At 30.9% G+C, this 19,507-nt stretch overlaps 1 protein-coding gene across 2 annotated transcripts; it reads right to left on the reverse strand.

The window, feature by feature from the left end:
• Positions 1–6,935: 6,935 nt before the first annotated feature.
• Positions 6,936–13,838, reverse strand: LOC129889552 (ABC transporter E family member 2). Of its 2 annotated transcripts, XM_055964910.1 has the most exons (13): positions 13,756–13,838; positions 13,528–13,639; positions 11,160–11,245; positions 10,972–11,069; positions 10,765–10,882; positions 10,585–10,674; positions 9,725–10,029; positions 9,444–9,639; positions 9,185–9,370; positions 8,816–9,085; positions 7,697–7,942; positions 7,344–7,472; positions 6,936–7,268 (listed from the first exon to the last, which is right to left on the reverse strand). In XM_055964910.1, exons 2-12 carry the CDS (start codon positions 13,631–13,633, stop codon positions 7,353–7,355), a joined length of 1,821 nt encoding a protein of 606 aa, XP_055820885.1. In that variant the 5' UTR covers positions 13,634–13,639; positions 13,756–13,838; the 3' UTR covers positions 6,936–7,268; positions 7,344–7,352. The 2 variants fall into 2 exon arrangements, with proteins under 2 accessions (XP_055820885.1, XP_055820884.1); XM_055964909.1 differs by having other exon boundaries at positions 6,936–7,472.
• Between the last annotated feature and the right edge of the window lie 5,669 nt (positions 13,839–19,507).

The following is a 19,507-nucleotide window of genomic DNA, read 5'->3' on the forward strand; positions in this document are numbered from 1 at the left end:
GATCAAAACCCATATGAAAAAAAATAATCTAATGCTTGTTTAGAGTTTTGCTACATAAGGAGCAAATTATATGCTATATCAGTCATATTTGCATGTAAAGTATATAATCATATTCTTCCATCATTTGAAAAGAATAAAGATATGTTACAAAAAAAAATTAATTAGAGATTTCAAAATTTCATCTGATCGCTTTCAATCCCTCTTTAAAATTATTGTGTACTTTAATTTAATGTAAGTATTTAATGAGGAATAAAAATATATAAATCGTTTCAATGCATATATGGTTTGATTTACAATAAGGAATATTTCAAAGTAGTATTTTTTTTAGGTTAAATCGCCATTCAGCTTTTAACAAATTTTTTTATAAAAATATATACAATTGAATGACTTTGGTGAAAAGACCATCTATGAAATTTACCTTCTTTTCAATATTAGAAATACTTAGCACAATGTCCAAAAAAAGTCCTTATCATTAATTTTTTGCACCCTCAACTTGGTCATTAACAACAACAACATACCCAATAAAATCTCACTAAATAAAGTTTGAGAAGGATAGAGTATACGCAGACCTTATCACTACCTCTAGAAGATAGAGAGACTGTTTTTGATTGATCGTTCAAAAATTTTGCACTAAAGAAGAAGAATCATGATTGCATTAAAAAGAAATCCATGCTAAAACAACAAGATATATAAAATCTCTCTTTTTTCAATATTATTGTATTATTTTCTGAGGGTCACCATCAATATTTATACTAATTAACTTTTACATGCAATTGGGATTTTTCACTTATAAAATTAGATTCATCATCATCATCATCATAGTCTAGTGGGGGGAATAAATTGCAGCGTTTGCAGTAACAAGTGTTGTTTGCACAAATTGGAGTCCCATCATTGCTACACTTAATATTGCAATCCCCTGTTGTCTGACATGGTGCTACTGAAGGTGCATAACCTGTTCAAAAATAAATAAAAGAATCAATAAAAATACTGTAAGTTATAATAATTAACAATTCAAAATATCACAAAAACTCTTTAAAAAATAATAATTTTGAACTTACATTGCCAAATGAGCAAAAAGGTGAATATCAAGATCACGTTGAAGGAAAGCATATTCATCTTTTTTAGATAATATTTTGGTGACTATATGATAATTTTTCTATGTGAAAATCATCTTTACAACAATTGTATTTATAGAGAATTGAAGACACTCCAAAAAAAAAAAAAAGAACAGTCTGTAGGTTCTTAAATGTAAAATACTGATTTTTATAAATCAATCACTATAGATTATTTCTTTATAAATTGTAGGTAATTACATAGTTTAATATGATGAAAATTATTCTAAGAAATCAAAAGAATAGATTATGTGACTGTTGCTTCTTTTATTTAGATTAGAAGTTGAGGGGTAAAAGGTTGAAATGTAGAGACAAGAACAGTTTTATTTGTAATTTACCAGTTAAAGATAGAGGAAAATAATAATAATTTATTGGTCCAATGTTTTGGAAAAAGGGAAAATTGTAATAACAAAATCATAATAAGGAAGACATCTACTTATTTCTGAAATTATTTCTTGTTTAAAAAATGGAAAAAACAAGTTGATTCGTAAAAGTAGATTCTGCCTACTACAAAAAAATTCTTGTCTTTTAATTAAGATAATTTAATTTCAATTGGGTGAGCTCGTTTATATTATCAATTTCAAATTCGTATAAAAAGCGAAGATTTGTCGAGCATCAATCTGAAAACAACCTCTCTGGTCCATAAAGATAGAGGTAAAGCTGCACATATTTTATCTTTTTAAACCTCACTTATTTTTTACACTAATTTTTTTATTGTTATATTTTAATTAAGATAATTTAAAACATGTCGACTCACTGAAAATGTGTGCAAAATGAAAGGATAATTGATATTGCGAATTGAAATTTAAACATGACATGACACATCTTTAAACTCACCAAGACGTAATTCTAAATTAAAAAATATGGAGGACGAATATTACAGTTTAAAGTAGAAAGTTAATGGATAATCTAGTGATTTTCTCTTTCTGATAGAAGAGCGTAGTTCTAACTTAGTCCACCTTGTTTGCTCCCTCTTCTGCTTATTATGATCGCTATTACTTTTTATGTCAGTACTTTTTTTTGCTATAATATTTTTATCATAACTTTTACTCTTATATTTTGTCAAAACGATTTTAAAAAATATTTTTTTTGAGCTGAAAATCCATCAAAAACGACATTTTTATGTATCACAAAATAGGGATAAGATCTGCATATACTTCATCCTCTCTACATCGCATTGAGTAAGTAATTGTTATAGTTGAATTGAATATTAACATTTTATGTTCATGAAGTTACTCCTATTATAACTTTCTCAGAATTAGTTGAATCATAACGTAATAACAAGTTAGTTTTGACTTTGCATCTTATAACCAAAATGAGAAAGATATGTTGAAGGGAAAAAGTCCAAATATCCTACTAGCTATATGATTTAGTGCAAATATCATTAGTTAAAAAATTATTTATTTTTATTCTTATCGTTATACAAATGATTCAAATATATTCTTTTAGCTGATGATGTAAGTGGAGAATTTAATTTGATTTTCTTTTTTAAAGTTTAATACAAAAGAAAAGTCATGTAGAGGTATGTCTAATCCTTCTCACAAAGTTATAGTCGTATATTAAATCCTTCGTATACATGAATTCTTCGCCTTTATTTATTCAAGGACTAATTTAAATTTATTATTTTGACAATCATTTTTTTCTCATTCATCTTCTTATTAAATTTATCATATATATATATATATATATACGCGAAAACAAATTTATGCATATACAAAGATTAACTAATTGCAATTTTTGAGATTTTGAGGGTCATTTTAAATTTCAATTAGTTTAAACCAATCTCTTCATGCGTCTCACCATCTTAGTAGCCATAATTTGAAATTTAATTTGTTCATCAATTTTTTTTCAAAAAAAAGAACCCACTTTTTTTTTTCATTTCCTCTTCTTTTTTTATTTCTCATATTTTTACACTAAAAATAAATTAAAAAAAACATATAAGAAAATAAATCCATAGAAAATAGATTTATAATTATATCATCACTAACTATATAGAAGGCCATTTTTAGTCGCTTTACATTTTTTCATGGATTTTTCCCTTGTCAATTAGCACCAGACAATATGGGTGTTGAAAATCGAATCGTGACTGATAAGTCAATCGCAAAATTGACTTATTGGTATTGAATTATCGAATAAACGGTTGGGGAACGAATTAAAATTTTATAATTAATGTCTTATTAGTGTGGGGGCGGATTATTAAATTATCTTATCGTATAAACTGTTAACCCGTTAAGAATTACCATATACTTACACTTCTTTTCAATCTGTTGGCAATTGACATGAGTCTTTTGCTCTGGTTGTGCGCAATTCTGTAAAAATATGAGTCACCAATTTGAAGTCAATGTATCATTGACGTTTGCTTGATGGTATATCTTTTCTTCAATCAACTCCACTTTTTCAATGTCAATTTAAATTTTTTCTCGTTGTCAAATAGTCTACGAATTTTTTATAGGTTATCCGATACACCGCCTGATAATCGTCCGATAATTGGTAATTCATTGTCGAATCAACCGATATCTTATAGGTTGGCTGGCGAATTAATAAATTTAAAAATTGATATCTGATAAGTCAAATCGTTAAGTGAAATTATCTGTCCGATCCGCCCGATAAGCAGCCCTATCAGACAAAGACAAATTTAGGATTTAGAGGCTGGGAATATCACTATTTCATATATGAAATAGTTATCACTAACCATAAAGACCGAAAAGAAAGGATGGATCCAGACAATCAATTTTGGACTAATTCGATTAGGTCTTTTATTCGTAAATTAACAAATAAATTCGGTTTAATTTTGTTTTTTCACATTTTATTTAAATATTTAGCTTGATATTCTAGTCTAGAAGAAAGTTGCAAGAACAAAAATCAATAACTCTTGAAGAGCACATCTAATTAGATAATTTACTAAAAATGTAGCTTAATTTGTAGATATTTTTTGTTTGGCTAGACTAATTTATCTTCAATAATTCTTGTGTCATTATTCTTTTCAATTAGAGATTTCAAAATTTTATTTGATTGAACCATTACAGTTCAAATCACATCTTTAAATTATTATTTAATTACTTTAATTTAGTACAAGTATCTAGTAGAGAACAAAAATATATAAATCAGTTCATGCGTATATGGTTTGATTTACAATAAGAAATACAAAAGGTTGGAGCAATAATAGTTAATAAATTAATTTAAAAAATATTCCTAATTAGTGTTTTGTTGAAGGACAAATCGTCACTCAGCTTTTAATGGTTAATTTAATAAATTAACTTAGATGTTTTCACTTTGAAATTAACTTGAATATAATCTAAGTGATTTTCAATAATTTTTTTTTGTGTCAAATATTAACGGTTAAATCGATAATCGAACTAATAACTGATAAGTCAATATCTGAATGGTTCTGTAACGGTGGTCATTGATCCTTGAAAATTTTTGCATTAAATCTCAAGATAATAGAAGAACAATATAATCTTTGTTGCATTAAAAGAATTTCATGCTAAAACAACAAAATAAAATTTCTTTTTCCAATATTTATTTTGTAAGGGTCACCACCAATATTCATACTAACCAATTCTTACATGCAATCAGAAACAGTGAATATTAGTTGATCATTTTTCTATTTATAAAATTCGATTCACCATCATTAGAAATTTGTGGAGGGTATAAATCACAGCGTTGGCAGTAGCAAGTGTTGTGTGCACAAATTGGAGTTCCATTTTGGCTACACTTAATATTGCAATCTGCTGTTGTTTGACATGGTGCCACTGAAGCTGCATAACCTGTTGAAAAATAAACAAAAGAATCGATAAAAATACTATAAGTTATAATAATTAACAATATTTAATAAACATGAAAAATATCATAAAGAAGTAGTAACCAATGAGACCATTTACTTTAAAAACAAATTTTTGAACTTACTTTGTGAAATGAGCAAGAAGGTGAATATCAATATCACTTTGAAGGAAAGCATATTCATCTTCTTTTTTTTTAGATAATACTTTGGTGACTATATGATAATTTTTCTATGTGAAAATCATCTTCATGACAATTGTATTTATAGAGAAGTGAAGAAAATCCAAAAAATAAAATAGTCTATGTAGGTTCTTAAATGTAAAACTCTGATTTTATAAATCAATCACTACAGATTATTTATTTATAAATGGTAGGTAGTTACTTAATTTAATACGGTGAGAATATTATACTAAGAAATCAAAAGAATAGATTATACGATTGCTACTTCTTTTATTTATTGGGTAAAAATCATTTACATCTGTTTACTTTGTTTCAAAAATCAAATTCCCTCCTTAATTTTTAACAATACACATTTTCCCCATGTATCCTAATTCACGTTTTTCTAAATACCTATTTTATTTTTACATTATCAACCTTTCTCCTATTTGTTACTTCTTAAAAGTATGATATTTTTATTTTTTAATCTATGTAACAATTATTTGTATAAAATAAATATATTTTTTAGACGAAAATTGTGAGAAATACTAATTGATATATAGAGAGAGACGTTCTAGGATAAAATAAATGAGAAAAATATAAATTAAATATTTTTATGAATAATAATCAAAACTCTAATAGCTAAATACACAAGTAAAAATAACAGAGAGCGGTGACTTTATAAATATATTTCAATGCAAGTAATATAAAAATATTAATAAATAGAGGTATATTTTATAACAAATTTCTAAAAGATTTTATCTTTATATTGTAAATAAATTTTAAATTATAATTTAAAAATAAATTAAAACTCATTTATTTATATAGAAAATAAGAGATAAAGTAAAACTTAATTATATACACATACACATGCAATGTACATATATACATATTTAATATTAAAATAACAATCATATACGCACACAGTACTGATTGATGCTCAGCAACAACAACAACATAACCAATAAAATTTAACTGGTGGTGTCTAGAGAGGATAGAATGTACGCAGACCTTACCACTACCTCGTAGAGGTAGAGACCTTCGGCTCAAGTGCAACAAATTCATATACGAAGAATAAGGAGACAATAAAGAAAATAGCAAGTAACAATAAAATAGTGCGATAATAGAAATATCAAAAACAAGAACTACAATGATACAACTAAGAAAAAAAAATAAAAAAAAATGATACAACTAAGACAATAACAACAACAAACACCAACCACCCTAAGCAAGACAATACTACACTACCTATTACCCTTCTACCCTAATATGTGTCCTCTCACACCCTCCTATTTAAGATCATGTCCGCGATAACCTTCTAAAATACTAACATACACTGAGACTACCTACTATCATGAACTAAGGCTAGTAGGAGGTTACTAAGCGCATGACGTTAGATAGGAGGGTGTGGATTATACATATTAGGCTAGAATGATAATAGGTAATGTAGTATTGTCTTGCTTAGGGTAATTGATATTTGTCATTGTACTAATTGTATTATTATAGTTCTGATTTTTTATATTTCTCAATGTTTATTATTATTTCCAATAATTTATCCTAGTATGTTATTTCGTGTATTCCAATTATTGCACTATTTTATTATTACTTCCTACATTTTCTTCATTGCACTTAAGCCAAGAATCTTTCAGAAATAATTTCTCTCTCTACCTCCACGAAGTATTAGTAAGGTCTACACACATTTTACCCTTCCCAAAATCCCAGTTGGGAAATTTCACTAGGTATGTGATTATAATCTCCTACTTATAATGTAAAAATCTATAATTACCTAATTTAAAAATAAAAATATTACATATATAACATAAAAATGTAATATATAGAGGATTAAAAATGGAGTTACTCGTATCATGACATAATAACCAACTGTGGTAGGCGTCAATGCAATTTAATTATTCAAAGACATTTCATCAAGTGTCACTCCAATTTTCATCAACTAAATCAAATGCCTCATTTATGTGACAAAGATAAACATACAGAATGAAAAATCCGAGGAGAAACTACTCCCTCTACAGTCAAAATTGGTGAACAAAACTAGAGTATTGAGAACATAATACCAGTAATAATTACTAAATCATATAAAAACCAACAATGAAACGGAAGACATTCTGCTAATATCCAATCATCTGTCCACTGAGAAGTCAACCTCTAATAATCACGTCAGACTTCTATGACCAGAGGCTGCTCGTGATCATCGATTAGCACCTAATGGAAGAGCGGAGCTTCTGTTAAACATCAAGGTGCCAATAGAAAGAGGTAAGCAAGGATCATGGGTGCAACCTGTTCTGGTTAATCATCCAAATAATAATAGGATCCAGCTGACTTCTGCTCTCTATCCTTGGTTGATTCCAGTTTGTTGATTCTTGGACGAAAATTAGTTGGGTCCCTTCTAAATGTAATGTTCAGATGCTGCACACAATTTGGATAGCACATCAATAAGAAGAAAAAGAAAACAAATCCCATCAACAAATCAGAGCAGAATATAAAAGCTAGTGCAGCAGTCTAAACAGCATTTGTTTACATGAGAAAATATGTTGACGAATCTTTTAAGTAATAAAAATGCTGGTAAGCGAACTTCTAGTAATGAGGCAAGCTTAAAAAGATAGCAAGCAAGATATATGCAGAAGGCTTACTGATAAAAATAAGTTCATTCCAGTCAACAGTGATTGAGGTGCATTTGCAACACAATCTATGGAAGGCGTCCCCTCGTATACAATGACTCTATCTGCCAGGTAAGTTGCCATTATAAAGTCATGCTCTACAACAAATGCAGTCTTCTTCGCGTGAAGAATGAATCTCTTGATGACTTTGGAAGCTACAATACGCTGCTCAGAATCAAGATAGGCACTTGGCTCATCAATCAGATATATATCAGCAGGCTGCAGAATTAAGCAAACAAAGTTAGGTTACAATTTATAAATACATCACTAGAGTAGGAGAAATGAATGCAATAGTCTTCATATGCAGCCCCTGCAGACAAACTTTTCTCTTCATCTACACTTCACTACTAAAGGGTCATTCAGAAATATGCAATGCATGTTATTTATACACCAAACCAAACACTCCATAAGAAATATCTCAGCATAACTAATAACACATTACTATTGAGCCGAGGGTCTTTCGGAAACAGCCGTCCTACATTGGTAGGAGTCAGGTCTGCGTACATTTTACCCTCCCCAGACCCCACGATGTGGGATTTCACTGGGTTGTTGTTGTTGTTGTTGTAACTAATAACACATTACTAATACACCATATTCAACTTTTCTTGTTTTGAAACGGGTAACCTTACTCTATATATCCACAGGTATACTACAACCAGAAGTGTAGTTCCCCTTCAAAAGTATACAATTTATCAAAAGCTCAAAACTATATTTGTTGCCTATAAACAATCTAGAACATCAAAGATGTCTTCTGTTTGAGCTAATAAACTATGTTTACACCAAAAGTAAAATAAACTATGTTTACACCAACAAAGCTGTTACAGTTTCATCTCTAATATATCCAAATATTCTAAATTAGGTCTGATAGCCAACATTTGCAAGGACATTCGGCAGAAATAGGATACAATAAAGTAAAATTAAGAGAAGGAAAGAAAGGAAGAAACACTAACAGAAAAGAAACGCAGTATCTGTCATTGAGAGCCAAAAGAAAACAGAAGGCAGATTCTGTTTTGATTGGACCAAGACATCTTCTACCAGATCAATGTACAAAACAACCAAAGCAGCAGTTCTACAGAGTGGGAGAAAAATTACCTTTCCAAGGCACAGGGCTAAGGCAACTCTTTGCAACTCACCACCAGAAAGATTCACAACTTCTTGGTCCATCAATTGCTCAATTTGGAGAGGCTTCATCACATCTGAACAAAACTGGGGGTGCATATAAGAATCGCGTATCTTTTGATGTAGCAAATGCCTCACAGTGGATTGAAATTTCGGACTAATTTTCTGGGGCTTGTATGAAACATTGAACTCTGGTATCTCAACATCAGAGCCTTCCACCACATCAGGCTTTAATAGACCAGCCTGCAGTATACAGAAACACAAGTAGAAGAGTCTTTATAACACAGAAGACTGGAAACAGCAGTCACTTCAGACATGACATATTTGTAAAGCAAAGCGTACCAGCATGCGAATGAAGGTTGTCTTTCCAGTCCCATTCTCACCAAGCATCACAACAATCTGTGAATCAGTAAATTCACCCTCGGCAACCTTAAGCTTGAAATTACCCTGAGTTTTTGTCATGGTTGGATATCTGTAACGTGCATATGATTCAATTTCCTCAGCGGTCTCTTGTGGGGTCTCAGCAACCTATGGAAAAATATTGGCGTTCAGATAATATTTTTGCCATGACATGTGAGTTACACAAGAATCTGAGATTTACCTTAAAAGTAAGAGACTCATCACGGAAACGTAGATTTTCTGTAGGCACAAATCCAGCCAAAAATATATTAATTCCTTCCCTGACTGAAAAGGGTAGGGTCACAACCCCATATGCACCAGGCTTCCCATATAAGCAGCAAATGAAATCCGACAAATAATCGAGCACACTAAGATCATGCTCCACAACAATGACATAGCTGAAACATAGAAGAATATTTCAGTATGTGGACTAATAATTGGAAATCTTGATTGTTGAAGAGTCATACGATAATGTATTAGAACCTATTTGGTCGAAGCAAGGATCTGACAACTTGGGCAGCTTTAAGCCTCTGCTTCACATCAAGGTAACTCGAGGGCTCATCAAACATGTATATCTCTGCATTTTGTATAGCAACAACAGCAATAGCAAACCTCTGAAGCTCTCCACCAGATAGATCACCTACATTACGATCCAAAACCTGATTCAGCTCAAGATCAACACAGAGTTTTTCCTTCACATCTCTCTCATCTTTTTGGTCAAGCACTTGTCCAACATTTCCTTGAACTGCCTTTGGAATATGGTCGACATACTGAGGCTTGATAATTGCCTGTTTGAAAAATACTTTAAATTACAAATGAATAAAGTACTATATGGTCAAGAGCAAGGATGATTGGACGCAACAAATAACGAGCAAAAGAAAAAAGACATCTTGATATAGAATGATGTGATGAATTTTAAAATTTAATTTGTTCATCAATTCTTTGAATCATGCATTCTATCGTTATCTAAGAGCAGCTGAGCATCCTTTTAGTACTCGAAACAGAAATGGCCTACTGATTATTTTATTCGGATGTAGCAGATGGTCTTGCTTCTCCCTAGTAAAAAAAGGATATGCCAGAATTTTTACACTACTTATGGACACCGCCGCACTACTATTGAAACAATGGAAAACATAACAGATCTAGTCAGGATCCAGAGTTAGGTGGACAACTAATAAAGATTTTGACCAATTACAATGGTACAGCAGAAGACCACCTATTCTGGAGAGCTACAATGCTCTCCTGGTCAGACAACTAAATCCAAAGGTGAGTGATACTCACAAAGAAACCAACTAAAAAGCAAGGGGCAGTTAGGATAGCTGAAACACTGAATCAGAAGTAACCTTTAAGTTATCTTCCAGAATGCGAGTGAAATAGTTCTGCAATTCGGATCCTCGGAAGTGAGTCAAGATTTCTTGCCAATCAGGAGGGTTCTGCCACAGAAATATTAAAGAAAGCATAAGCAAGCTGTATGGTCAATTGGTCATGAATTAACTAGTCATGAAGATGCAAAAGAGTAGTACACTGAAGCGTCCCAAGTTTGGTTTCAATTTTCCAGCCAAAACTTTTAGGGCAGTTGACTTCCCAATACCATTTGTGCCAACCAGACCAAGTACCTGTCCTGGCCTAGGGACAGGTAACCTGCAACAATTTTTCCAAGAATTAACTTTATAAACAGATATATTTGATTAGCAAAAGACTTCTCCAGAAGAGCTGCAGCTTAAACAGACCTGTGCAATTTAAAAGTGTTGGGACCATAACGATGGGTTGTATCCTTGTTTAAATCTTTTGGTAGATTGATGATCTGAATTGCTTCAAATGGGCATTTCTGTATTATCAAATAAAATATCAGTCAGCCGGCACAATGAGGTACCTATCTGCAGCAAAAAATATCCCCACGTTTGTAATATATACAAACCTTCACACAAATACCACATCCAATACACAGCTCTTCCGAGATAAAAGCAATCTTCGAGGCTACAGTGACCTCTATACATAACTTACCTGCAAAACAAAGCTTAATTGATTGAAGAACATATGCAAACACTTCCACATAATACAAATGAGCAACCATATTTCCCAGCTATACAAAGTAATACTACACTCAGTAATACATATTCCAAAAATTGATTACTCTCTGTCCCAATTTATATGACACACTTTTCTTTTTAGTCAGTCCCAAAGAGAATGACACATAATTATTTGCCAAATATTTAATGACATTACCAACATTTCATGTTGGGTCCCACTTAGTTGACAAAAAGTCTATCATGGGGTACTCTTCTATTAAAAAAATCATTTATTTTAAGGGCAGTTTGGAAGATTGCAAAGTTTTCCCATATTCCATAAAGGTGTACACTCTTCTATCTAAAAATTCATTTATTTTAAGGGTAGTTTGGAACATTACAAAGTCTTCCCAACTCCATGCCCAGTCAAACTAATCACATGAACTGGGACGGAGGGAGTATTTGATTTGTCAGTCAATCAACTACACCTCGATTCCAACGATTAAAAAACAACTACACCTGAGTCCTAAATAGGGGCCGACTACATGAGTCCTTCACGACTAGTCCACTCCACTTAGATCCATTTCATTCAAATTCTAGATAATTTCCCTATTACGTCAAATTATGGGCTCTCAAAACCAGAAGTTCTCTTATCTCACACTCAACCATAAACTTATGTACAAGTATCAAACCCAACTAAAATGGCTTAGTGTAAATGTAAGAACAAGAACTAAACCTTGATCATTATAAGCTGGTATAGACTAACCAGATCCATGCTTCCTCTGTTCTATTCTTAACAGTCCACATTGATTCAGAGAGTCTCGCCCCCTTTTAATACCTCAATTATCAAGATAGAATGATTTACCACCCAACCTAATAGTCTAATATTTCTGTGTGTTACAGCAGTATAAAGAACAAATGCTGAACAATAGATTCCTTTGGAATTTTGCCTATATAGCCATGGTTGATCTTACGCATACCTATCTATATAGACCTCACATTCTAAAACTCTTGTGCTTTTTCCCGAGATCTAATAATTCTGTTACTGCATATCAGAGCATACAACAGTTGGTTAAAATCCCTTTTATCCTCTTCCTCACAATAAATAGGGCGATTCCATCCATAGATTACCTTGCAAAGACAGAACCCTACTTATACTTCTTGAATATCTGTTCCCATTAAAATTTCACATACCCAATAAAATTTCCCAGGTGAGGTATGAAGAGGATAGAATATACGCAGACATTACCACTACTGCGAGTAGAGAGACTATTTCTGAAAGACCCTCGGCTCAAGTACAACAAATTCATGTACAAAGAATAAGGAGACAATGAAGAATATATATCAAGTAACAATAAATTAGTTCGATAATTGAAATATCAAAAACAAGAACTACAATAATACAACAAAGACAATGCAATGAAAAACACCACCGACCCTAAGCAAGTCAATACTACACTACATCCTCTTCCTCACAATCAACAAGGCGATTCCATCCATAGCTTACCTTGCCAAGGCAGAAAACCTACATATACTTCTCGGATATCTGTTCTTAATGAGATAATTCCACAAGTTTTTGCAGCCGCATCCCCAACAATGACTCCAACACAACCTCAAAGCGACAAAGGAAGGGTTTCAGCCCTTGTTTCTTTTTTCCCTTTTCCTTTTTTTTTTTTGCTTGAGGGACAATTGTAGTGCATGTCTATCCCCAGAAAACTAAATGGTAGGACATCTACTCTTCTATTCATTATAGATTATATAATAAGCTTTAGGCAAAATTCAAGAATAAATGTCAAATCCCAACAACCCTCAGAATTCACTTAATGTAGTTACAGCACGGTCGGCACCACTAGGCTTAATTCTTTATAAAACATAAAGCTAAAATCTACAGTTTATATACTTAAACAATCAAAACTACAAGTTAAAACGTCATCAACTTCCAAGACAAAACCTTTTCTTTAAAACCCCAATAGCTTATATCAACAATATACTCCACAATCATTTATACACAGTGTAGTAAACAATTCCCCTTCTTTTAGTTAGCAACAACCGTGCAAAGCTAAAATAAAGTGATCTAAACACGAAAATCCCAATACTCATACATGATACAAACTTTAGCCTATAAATTCATAACAAAACAAAGTCTTGTGATACATAGCTCAAAAAACACAATTTTTAGCACAAAACTTAACCAAACAAAATTGAACAAATAATCAACAAATCCTAGCTTAACGATTAAGCAATTATACAATCTAGAAAATAAAAATCAAATGGTTATACCAACTTTACAAACTGGGCAGCCCTTTCTGCATTCTTGCCGGCACTTTTTCGGCTTGCACTTGTCGGCGCTTACGATGGCGATACGGGTCAATCTCTGATCCGACATGTCTCTCTTTCACACAAAAAAAAATTAAAAAAATTAATTAATTACTGAATAAATTTAAATAAAATGGAGAAATTGCAGATTTCTTATAGAGAGAAAGCAGGAGAAAAGGGGGAAAATTATACCCTAAAAGAGAGATTTTAGAGAGAGAAAGGGAAAAAAGTGTGTGGGTGGCACAGCTATTATAGCAAGGGTGCGTAAAGGAAGAAGAGAATGTTATTTACAGTTAAAGCCCTACTGCCCAATGTAAAGAAGACGGTCTTTCACACGATAACAGGGGTAATTTCGACTTTTCAAAAGTGATTTTTCTGTTTTTCAATTTAATAGTTTAGGGTTGTTTTAAAGGAAAACAAACATAACCTTAAATAGGATCAACCCTACTTAATAAACCGACATATCTTTGATTTGGGTATACTTTGATATTGAAGAATTTAATTGGAATTACCAAGTAAACATTACTATTATATCTTAATACACAAAGATAATAACTTAAATAAAATCATTGATACAAATAATAATTTGCAGGAATTGTATCTGATACACATCTTATTCGTAATTTCATTTGATATATTATTTTCTCACAATTTAAAAGTAGATGAATATGGGTAATGATTTGCTGAAATTGTAAATATACATGATACATCTCTCCCTTCTGATTTCATTTGATATCATATGAATTTGTACTTGATACATCTCTTACACACAATTTCAAAGCAGTATGTATCTTGTATCTAAGCTTCCATATGATTACAACCTCTATATTTATAGTAAACTTTACTTCAATCTCATACTGAAAAAAGGTTCAATTACAGTGTATCTCTCATTTTTTTTAAATTATCCGATTTTCCTTTTTTTTTTTTCTAATTTTTAACACATTACTTACTATGCTGATACATCAGATTTTGGGTGTAGAACAATTAATATTGTTGAGTTATTTATGAGTAGTAACGTAATTTAAGTTATGATTGATTGTTTCAATCAATTACCGTGCTAATTAAGACAAAGAATATTTTAAAAAAATAGTTCTGATGATGAAGGAAAACTAAAAAACAGAGCATAAGTGCAAACAAAAAATTCAATCCAAATTTCGATTTTCATCAAGCGAATCAAGATGAATATCGCGATACTACTGAGACATTCTGGAGTTTGGCAATCCGAGGTGAGTTATGAACTATACAAAAGTGATGGAATCGTAGGGGGCGACAATGTATCGTACTCGACTCTAAAAACAACAATCGCTGCTGAATTGCCCATAGATGAATCAGTGAAAAATATTGAAATCCGATACATAATTCAAGGTAACGCGTCGCCAATGATTATTCGTAATGACATGTGTGTTAATCTTTACATAGAGTTGAAAAAGAACGAGGCGAGATTCGTAAAGTATCCCCTATGCATAACAACATCTGATAGAAAGAGACGTGAGTTACAAACATTCGACGCTACATCTGAAGCAATTGTTGATGCCGAACCAAACACGAATGAGTCACAAATTTTTGGTTTAGTGGAATCTAGTAATGTTGCAGCTTGTTATATATCGGAATTGGATGTGACGAACTACATAACTGATACAAATGGTGCGGAAGTGAAGGAGAATCAATTGTATAAGGACAAAGCAACACTAGTTGATCTAATGGCCAAATACAAAATTGATAATGGATTCAATTTCAAAATTAAAATATCTGACAGTAAAATGTATGTGCATTTGCTGAATTTGGAAATCTGATTTTGTAGAGTTAATTTTGTTGGTTAATATTCATGATACATACTAAGTATTATGTATCAAGTACAACAGTTAAAAAACTTGCTTTCAGAATGTATCAGATACATAAGAATTTCTGTGTATCTGATACAGGTTAATATTTTTTTATTTTACCTGTCATGATACATCATAACATTATGTATATAAGTCAGTTCAATACTTTTCTCAAATATATTGTTGATTTTGTAGAGTTAATTTTGTTGGTTAATATTCATGATACATACTGATACATACTAAGTATTATGTATCAAGTACAACAGTTAAAAAACTTGCTTTCAAAATGTATCAGATACATAAGATTCTCTGTGTATCTGATACAGGTTAATATTTTTTTATTTTATCAGTCATGATACATCATAACATTATGTATATAAGTCACTTCAATACTTTTTCCAGATATACTGTTGATTTTGTAGAATTAATTTTGTTGTTTATATTCATGATACATACTAAGTATTATGTATCAAGTACAACAGTTAAAAAACTTGTTGTCAAAATATATCAGATACATAAGAATCTTTGTGTATCTGATACATGTTAATATTTTTTTATTTTACCAATCATGATACATCATGATATTATGTATATAACTCAGTTCAATTATTTTTTTCAGATATACTATTGATTTTGTAAAGTTAATTTTGTTTTTTATATTCATGATACATACTGATATATACTAAGTATTATGTATCAAGTACAACAGTTAAAAAACTTGCTGTCAAAATGTATCAGATACATACGAATCTCTGTGTATCTGATACATGTTAATATTTTTTTTAATTTTATCAGTCATGATACATCATAATATTATGTATATAACTAAGTTCAATACTTTTTCCAGATATACTGTTGATTTTGTAAAGTTAATTTTGTTGTTTATATTCATGATACATATTGATATATACTAAGTATTATGTATCAAGTACAACAGTTAAAAAACTTGCTGTCAAAATGTATCAGATACATACGAATCTCTGTGTATCTGATACATGTTAATATTTTTTTTAATTTTATCAGTCATGATACATCATAATATTATGTATATAACTAAGTTCAATACTTTTTTCAGATATACTGTTGATTTTGTAAAGTTAATTTTGTTGTTTATATTCATGATACATATTGATACATACTGTATATTTGATACATGTTAGCTTTTTTTTTCCTAAAATTATGCAGTTATGTGTTAATATGTTATTCAGATGACTGTTGTTGGAGAATGAAAGCATATTGTTGGAAAAAATCTGATATATTCAAAGTGAGATATTTTAATAGTGAACATTCATGTGCATTAAGAGATATGATTTTCAATAAAGTTCATGTTACAAAGATTTTTTTAAGTGCATTCATGGCACCTAAATTGGTTAATCATAAAAAAATTCACACCCCAATGATATACGGGAGGATATTAAAGTAGCGAACGAAATTGATATTACCTATCAACAAGCATGGCGTGCAAAAGAACATGCTTTGGAGATATTAAGGGGGAAACCTGCTGATGGATATAGACAGTTGTCTGTATACATACATATGCTAAAAATCGTATATCCAAATTCGTACATAAGTATGCACAAGTCTCCAACTGATGAGTTCATGTATCTATTCATAGCGTTAAGGCCATTGATGAGGGGATTTCAGTTTTGTCGACCTGTAGTTGTTGTTGGCGGTGCTCATCTTAATGGACCTTATAAAGGGATATTTGTATCAGCTAGCACACTTGATCGAGCAGGTCTTACTTTTTGTTACTGTTATACATTGAATACCATTGTATCATCTCATTTGACATATTTGTTGTGAATCTGATGAATTCTAATAAATATGTTATCGTTGTTAATATTTTTTTAGGTTGTCTATTGCCATTGGCGTATGGTGTTGTTGATACAGAAAATGATTCATCATGAATGTGGTTTTTCCAGAACTTCAAAAATGCATTTGGTGAGAGGGACAATATATGTGTTGTATCAGATAGGAACGAAAGCATAATCAAGAGTGTAAACATGGTATTTTCCAATGTCCCTCACTTTGCATGCATATGACATATATGGAAAATGTGTGTACTAACTACAGGAGGAGCAAAGTTGTACTAAGTGACCTCTTCTACTCGATGGCCAAGGCATACCAAAAAGATGAATTAGAAAAATTAATTGTAAAAGTTGAAAAAATTGATCATCGGGTGACACAGTATTTGAAAAATGCAGGGTACAAAAAGTGATCAAAGGTTTATGCAACTGTCAACAGGGGAGAATGATGACTTCTAACATCGCAGAATGTATCAATGGATGTCTTATTGAAGCACGAGAGATGCCTATAATTGACTTTTTGGAGCAAAAGAGAATGTTATTTGGTGCTTAGAACTGCAAAAATAGAGAAATAACAGCTTATACAAAATATATTTTAGGTAGAAAATTTGAAGATATCCTAGTATCAAACACGATGAAGTGTTTGAGAATGAAGGTACACACCAGTTATTTTTAAGTAGATATCTACTTGATACATAGTTGTTTGATACATACCTATATGATACATCAGTTCTGTATTTCCTGTGATCATTATTTCCTGATACATCAGTTCTATATTTGATACATTAGTTCTAATACATATATGTGATAATTATTTTCTGCAGGTTGTTGCTTCATTAGAATATCTTTATTCTGTTTATGAATCGGTATAAGATACATTGTGTGTCTTGAAAGAAAAACATGCAATTATGGCAGGTTTCAACTAGATGAGATACCATATCCACACGCAATTGCAGTGTTGAAGAGAAATAACATTACAGACATGCACCCATATTGTTCTGATTACTACAAGCTAGAGGCGTTGGCAAATACTTATGAATTGCCAATGGTTCCAATGCCAGATAAGAAAGATTGGTCTATTCCGAAAGAAATTTTAAAAGAATTCGTCTTGCCACCAAGATACAAAAGGATGCTAGGAAGATCAAAGAAAGAAAGAAAAACGTACTCTACTGAGAAGATAAGAACAAGCACAAATTTTTGTGGTCGTTGTGGCCATGAAGGCCACAACAGAAAGACTTGTGGTCGTTGTGGCCATGAATGCCACAACAGAAAGACTTGTGATTTCATTCTCAAAGAAAAATGATGTTTTGTTATCCCAGATACATTCTATTTGGATCATGTATTTACATCTACATAGTTTTTTTACATTGTAGGGTTGTATTTGATACATATATCAATTAACCAGAATAGTAATTGAATATCAATAATTGATAAATGGATGATTGGTAATTATTTTCATTGTAATTTACTTGGTATTGATATAGTAATTTCGAATCTGATATATGAGAATATCAGATACATAACCATTCAACGTATTAAGGGTTGATACTTTGAATGTTGTTGTATTAGTTTTCAACTGAATTGTGGTTGATACATAACATGTTGTATTGAAATTAAATGTAGATGTATCAGAATCATTAAATCTTGATATATTATAATCTGATACATAAATGTAGATGTATTAGAAGCTGTAAAGCTTGATAAATGAGATTCTGATACATAAATATAGATGTATCAGAATTATTAAATCTTGATACATTATAATCTGATACATAAATGTAGATGTATCAGGAGCTGTAAAGCTTGATAAACGAGATTCTGATACATATACAATTTTGATACATAAATGTATATGTATCAGAATCATTAAACCCTGGTACATTATAATCTGATATATAAACAAGATGTATCAGGAGCTGCAAAGCTTTATATATGAGATTCTGATACATAAATATAGATGTATCAGAATTATTAAATCTTGATAATTATAATCTGATACATAAAATAAATGTATCAAGAGTTGTAAGCTTGATATATGAGATTCTGATACATAAATAGAGATGTATCAGAATTATTAAATCTTGATACATTATAATCTGATACATAAAATAGATGTATCAGAAGTTGTAAAACTTGATATATGAGATTCTGATACATAAATATAGATGTATCAGAATCATTAAATCTTGATACATTATAATCTGATACATAAATAATATGTCTCAGAAGCATTCAAGTTTGATACATCAGAATATGATACATAATATTGAGAAAAGCTTAAAAGTCTACTAAGTTATTGAATAGAGAAAAAATGTT

Source organism: Solanum dulcamara, chromosome 5 (assembly GCF_947179165.1).
Source record: "Solanum dulcamara chromosome 5, daSolDulc1.2, whole genome shotgun sequence".
In the NCBI taxonomy this organism is placed as follows: domain Eukaryota; kingdom Viridiplantae; phylum Streptophyta; class Magnoliopsida; order Solanales; family Solanaceae; genus Solanum; species Solanum dulcamara.

Bases quoted from the DNA above. Each gene is read 5' to 3' on its own strand.
- LOC129889552 (XM_055964910.1), bottom strand. From the start codon at position 13,633: ATGTCGGATCAGAGATTGACCCGTATCGCCATCGTAAGCGCCGACAAG. The intron at 11,246-13,527 runs GTATAACCATTT...TTTGTTTTGCAG, and splicing joins CTGCCCAGTTTGTAAAGTTG to GTAAGTTATGTATAGAGGTC. The intron at 10,030-10,584 runs GTTACTTCTGAT...TTTTTCAAACAG, and splicing joins TTCTGGAAGATAACTTAAAG to GCAATTATCAAGCCTCAGTA.